This window comes from Pristiophorus japonicus, chromosome 21 (assembly GCF_044704955.1).
Source record: "Pristiophorus japonicus isolate sPriJap1 chromosome 21, sPriJap1.hap1, whole genome shotgun sequence".
Taxonomy (NCBI): domain Eukaryota; kingdom Metazoa; phylum Chordata; class Chondrichthyes; family Pristiophoridae; genus Pristiophorus; species Pristiophorus japonicus.
The window spans coordinates 21298586-21303913 of record NC_091997.1 but is presented as its reverse complement, the minus strand read 5'-3'; the positions used below and the strand labels follow the sequence as shown (position 1 = coordinate 21303913).

Sequence of the window (5328 nt, the reverse complement as noted above, 5' to 3'; positions counted from 1 at the left end):
TTGGGGAAAGCAAATCAAGCAATCAATTTAAGGGACTGTTCTCTTATAAATCATTTTCTACGAGGCTGACATCCCTGTGGACAGTGAGCAGAACATTTACACTAGCTAACGGACGGCAAGCTGCTTCGTGCTTTGATTGTTTCATCACCAATATTGCCAGCTGAAGAACCCTTATTACGATTGGTGGGATCCTTTATCCCTCCCACCCTGTCTTTCCATCCCCGCTGCTTCCAAACCGACGAAGGCTTCTTGATGGTGCTGTGGAACTCAAAAGCAAGAGTTTGCTTTTATCTGCTGTGAAATTCTTTTTTTTTCCCTCCCCCACACAAAAGGGGCAGTGCAGATCAGCCAAAGCTGAGCTCCTTGGATAAAACGACAACAACTGTTTGATGAACTGAAGCTCTTAGTGCGCTAAGCAGCTGGAAGACTGGTATAATTACACACACACACATACATAAATAAAGAGATGGATGAAAAGGAGAAGAGCACAGGCAGTGTGGGGAGTCTGCAGCCTTCCAGCATCCACGTTTTTGCCAACACTTCGTCCCTTCACGGAATCAGGCATATATTTGTCTATGGACCAATGACAGTGCGGCGATTTATGTGGACTGTGGTATTTATTGGCTCGTTGGGCCTACTCGTGGTGGAGTGCGCAGAACGGGTGGCCTTTTACTTCTCCTACCCGCATGTTGCCAAGCTGGAAGAGGTGGCCACGAACAACCTGGTCTTTCCCGCCGTCACAATCTGCAACTTGAACGAGTTTCGCTTCTCGAAGCTGACAGTAAACGATCTCTACCATACTGGCGAGCTCCTGGGACTGCTCAACGTGCACCTGGAGATCCAGAGCCCCCAGATGGCCGATCCCATTGTGCTGAAAGCTCTCAAGAAGAAAGCCGATTTCAAACATTACAAGCCAAGAGTGTTCAACATGCGTGAGTTTTATGAACGAGTTGGCCACAGCCTCAAGGATATGATGCTGTACTGCAAGTTCCGGGGAATGCGGTGTACTCAAAAAGACTTCAAAACAGTGAGTAAAAGTTTTACTCGGGGCCCATCTCAGTCATTCCACTTTATTCTATTTTCATTGTCCTTCCTGTCCGTGCAAGTAGTAATACAAACACCAGCAGATTATCCATTAGCGACACATGTTGGATCCTAATATTGTCAAAGTTTACTTGTTAACTATTTTCAATGAGGACTTTATCTGTAGAGTGGAAGTGGTGGTAACCACAACACAACTTTTTTTTTGCTTTTAGTAAAAATCTGAAAATACGAAACCAAAACTTTCTTCCAGCAATGAGATTGCACGATGGACAATAAGGATAGAATACATAGTCTTAAGTTTGGTTGTCACTTCTTCGAGTGAGCGAGTGAGAAAGAATGTCTTAACTCATGAGTGTCTGCTGGTGCAGGATCTGTAGTAATGCTACAGGAGTGAGAATTTGTGCAACAACTGAAACCTATGGCCTTAGAATAGTTGGCTTGTGACTAGTGCCTGGCTGACCTTTACACTGGGTGCCTTCCCAGGTGGGCCCTTTGAGAGAGTGTTTGAAGCTGCGATCATCATTATTCCTAGTTATTATATTATAATTAGGAGTGTCACCATATCATTTATATCGGTATGTCAATTCCTTTGTTAAGGATATGTTGTTGCCATTGCAATCTGTTACAAGACACATCAGCATGTTTATGTGCTGAAGAGGATAGAACGGTGTGTTCGGCAATATTATGTCAGTTTGTTGTTGATGTTGTCGAGTGCCTTAAAGTGTTTTATTCAAACTAAGGCAAAAATAGGATCGCTGCATTGAATTTGTGTTGCAGTCGATATAATGCTAGAAATTATTCCTCCTGATATCAGCAGACCTTACACCTTCACATGACATTTGTTTGCCTGCTATTTCCGGAGAGGTTTATTTAAACTGGTATAACAGTAGACAGAGAAATGCCATCTACACATGTTAATCATTGATCTGCTAACATTGTCGGTGCTAGTTGTCTGCTATAGTGGGAATCTTTTGTAGCTTCCAACATGATGGTGTGGTCCTTGGTGCAAGCTATTGCTCACTGGCCCAGCCTGAGCTTGTCCAAGTGTTACTCTATGAGGTGACCCAGACCTATTAAGCATCCCTTTGTGAAGAACTCATAGTGAGCCACAAGATATTAGAACAAGTGAAGGCTCACGATGAGTTACAGATGATTACAAGCTTTATTTTCTGCTGTCCCACATTTTCCCCCCCTCTTCCTACAAAAGCATCACAATGTTAGCACAGGCAGTGCGGAATTTCACTCTTATCCACTCACAAATTCCTTCCATCACCAAATGAACTGTCGCTACAACAGAAACACTTGCCATTGGTGCACACAACAGCAGCAAAAAGCTTTTAACTACTTACCAGTGGCCCACGATGGTCACTCTTACAATGCCCCTGTAAAAATAAGCTGTATATGTTCTTATTGGCAACTATTTTTAATGACAAACTGAAGCACCTGTCTTAGGGTATTGTGTGAGTATAATGTATAATAAGTTACAGAAGTTTAGTGAAATAAATCAGCTTATTCCTCAGTTCTGTAACTGCAACTGTCGCATTCACCTGATGTGCCTTTGTGGTTGTTTTCCCCCGTAAGCTTTTTTGATTATGTCTCTGAAAGTGACAGTGAAGCTTGAGTGGATGCACTATCTGGGCTTCAACATTGTGTTGCTAACTTTAACCCAATTTCCCTTACTTTAGTCATATAGCAATTGTAAATTTCCAGTGCTTGTCTTGGAGCTATTTGAAATCTGTGCAGACTTGTATCACTTAACCTGCATTGCAAACCCTTACAACATATGCAAATAGTTATTGGTCATGTGAATGTTAAATATCGCATGGCCCTATTGGTGCCTTTGCTAAGATAAAGGAACACTTTACATTAACATTAATGTTCTAATTATCTTAGCCAATTGCTAAAATTATGATCCAATAAAATTCCCTACGATTTGGCAATCATCTACTGTAACACAATAATGTGACATCTCCAAGTTGAATTACTTTTTTTACATTTTTCTGTTGGCTACATTTCATGGTGATGTGTGTATATGCAGAGTGTTGGTTGTGATTTAATACAAGGTGCTGAGGAAGCAGTCTCTGGAAATCTGATTGCATAATGTGGATCTTTTTGGTGGTTTTTTTTTCAGGTCTCTTGAAAGTGATACTAAAAGAGACCATTGTGCGAGGATTGAGAATTAGTGACGAGTGAACTGCAATCTGAACCAGGCTTGAACTGTAGTCCGATCCAGGCCAAACTGGGCCAAAGCCACAATCTGAAACAGACTGGAATCACAATCCAAATCAGGCCAAACTAGGCCACACTGCACTTCAAAACCACCTGAAAAAGCAATCCGAAAACAGGTCAAAAATTGAATTCTGAAACGAGCTTAAACCGTAGTCTGACGCAGACTAAACTTGACCAAAAACTGTTTTCTAAACCAGGGTTGAACTGAGCCTAAACCACAATCTGAGCAAAGCCTAACTAGGCCCGTGGCAAATGTGGTATTGATTCTCACAGGAACTTGTGGGCCTTGTAGAAGCTGGATGCTGTGTAGTTTTCTCTCCAGGAATCCACCCTACATTTTATACTGAACTGCGGCAGGTTTGCATTCCAGATTGCTTTTTACTGTCGAAGATTTTATGGATATTTAACTACTTTTTGCTGTGTTGGCTGGAGAACAATATGATAAGGAAATGGATGGCTTTATGGACTGGAGCTAAGACTCAGTGAATCTATCAGCTATAATAGTGACCTCTGTGACATATGTTTCATATTAATGTAGTTGTGCTGTGATTGGTGATGACGTTGATGCTAATCATCCTTACAAGTGCAAGTCAGTACTGGATGGGGTATCTGACATGGAGGATTGGTTTTGCATTTCTCTCTCAAAATGATTGTGAGCTTCAGGTGTTGCTGTTTGTGATTATATAGCGGTTATATCTCTCTCTCCCTCTCCCCCGCACACACACTCTTCTTATCCCAAACTGGGAATTCAGATGTGTATCCTAATTTTCAACATTTGAATATTTATCTTCGAGTTATTTTGGGTCAGTGCATACTAAGACATGGGCTGCAAAGAGCATTCATTATCAATATATAAATAACTAATCTGAAACATCGTTTTGAAATGTGCCACATTTAAGAGTTTTCTCTGAGCATCTGTGTCTTCAAAGTGAGGTACCTGTGAACTAACTCCCATGTGTTCGGGTCCTGTCATTGTGTACTGATCTGTGAGACCATTGTGCCAATCGGGGTATCAATGGACTTTAAAAAAAAAAACGAGTGGAAGTGCAAATGGCCGGCCACTTGTGAAACTAAGTCTGGGGCTGGAGTTATACTAGTGCATTTGTTTCACTGCAAAATGGTTTCCATTTCACAGCAATGTAAAAGTGGCAGTAAAACTCCAGATCACTGATTGTGCTTTACAACACATTATAGTAGGAGTAAAACATCAAGCAGCTGGGGATTTCAAACCTGTTTCTAGTTCTCTGGCAGCAGTGTACCTCTGGTCTGAGGAGTTCAGAAATACACCAGGATCCATAAGAATTCCCAATACTACATAGTATGACATAGGATTACATAGGATCTACGGCACAGAAACAGGCCATTCGGCCCAACCAGTCCATGCTGGCGTTTAGGCTCCACTCGAGCCTCCTCCTGTCTTTCATCATCTAACTCTTATCAGCATAACCCTCTATTCCCTTCTCTCTCATATGCTTGTCTAGCCTCCCTTTAAATGCATCGCTACTATTCGCTTCAACCACTCCCTGTGGTAGCGAGTTCCACATTCTCACCACTCTCTGGGTAAAGAAGTTTCTTCTGAATCCCTATAAGATTTCTTGGTGACTATCGTATATTGATGGCCTCTAGTTATGCTCTTCCCCATAAGTGGAAACATTCTGGGGTGGAAATTCACCTCCGCCCGAAACGGGGTACACCTTCCGTCGATATTCGGCACCTGGAAGTTTTTTTTGGTCGTGGCGGATGTAGTCGCGGCTGAGGGGCGGAAGTGCCCTTGTAGCTGGTTGGCCGCCCTGATCACTCATCAGCGCCGCACTAATGACGTTAGTTAAAGGGGAGAGCCACTGCGAGCTCTGCATATTTTTAAGTTTAGTCTACTGGGCCACCAGGGATGATTTCGGCCGGGCCAGTGGCCTGGCACCCACGAGGGGGTACCAGGCTGCCCGTTAGTGGCCCGGCCGAACCCGGGGGCATAATTGTTTGGCCGGCCTGGCAGCCGGCCAACAATAAAAAATAAAATGGCGTTGCCGGCAGCGCCACCTCCCCTTTAAGGGCGGC

General features: G+C 43.1%; 1 protein-coding gene across 1 annotated transcript; it reads left to right on the top strand.

The window, feature by feature from the left end:
• The first annotated feature begins 466 nt into the window (after positions 1-466).
• Positions 467-3237, top strand: LOC139233499 (acid-sensing ion channel 2-like). The gene is made up of 2 exons (XM_070863905.1): positions 467-1031; positions 3176-3237. Exons 1-2 carry the CDS (start codon positions 467-469, stop codon positions 3235-3237), a joined length of 627 nt encoding a protein of 208 aa, XP_070720006.1.
• Positions 3238-5328: the final 2091 nt, after the last annotated feature.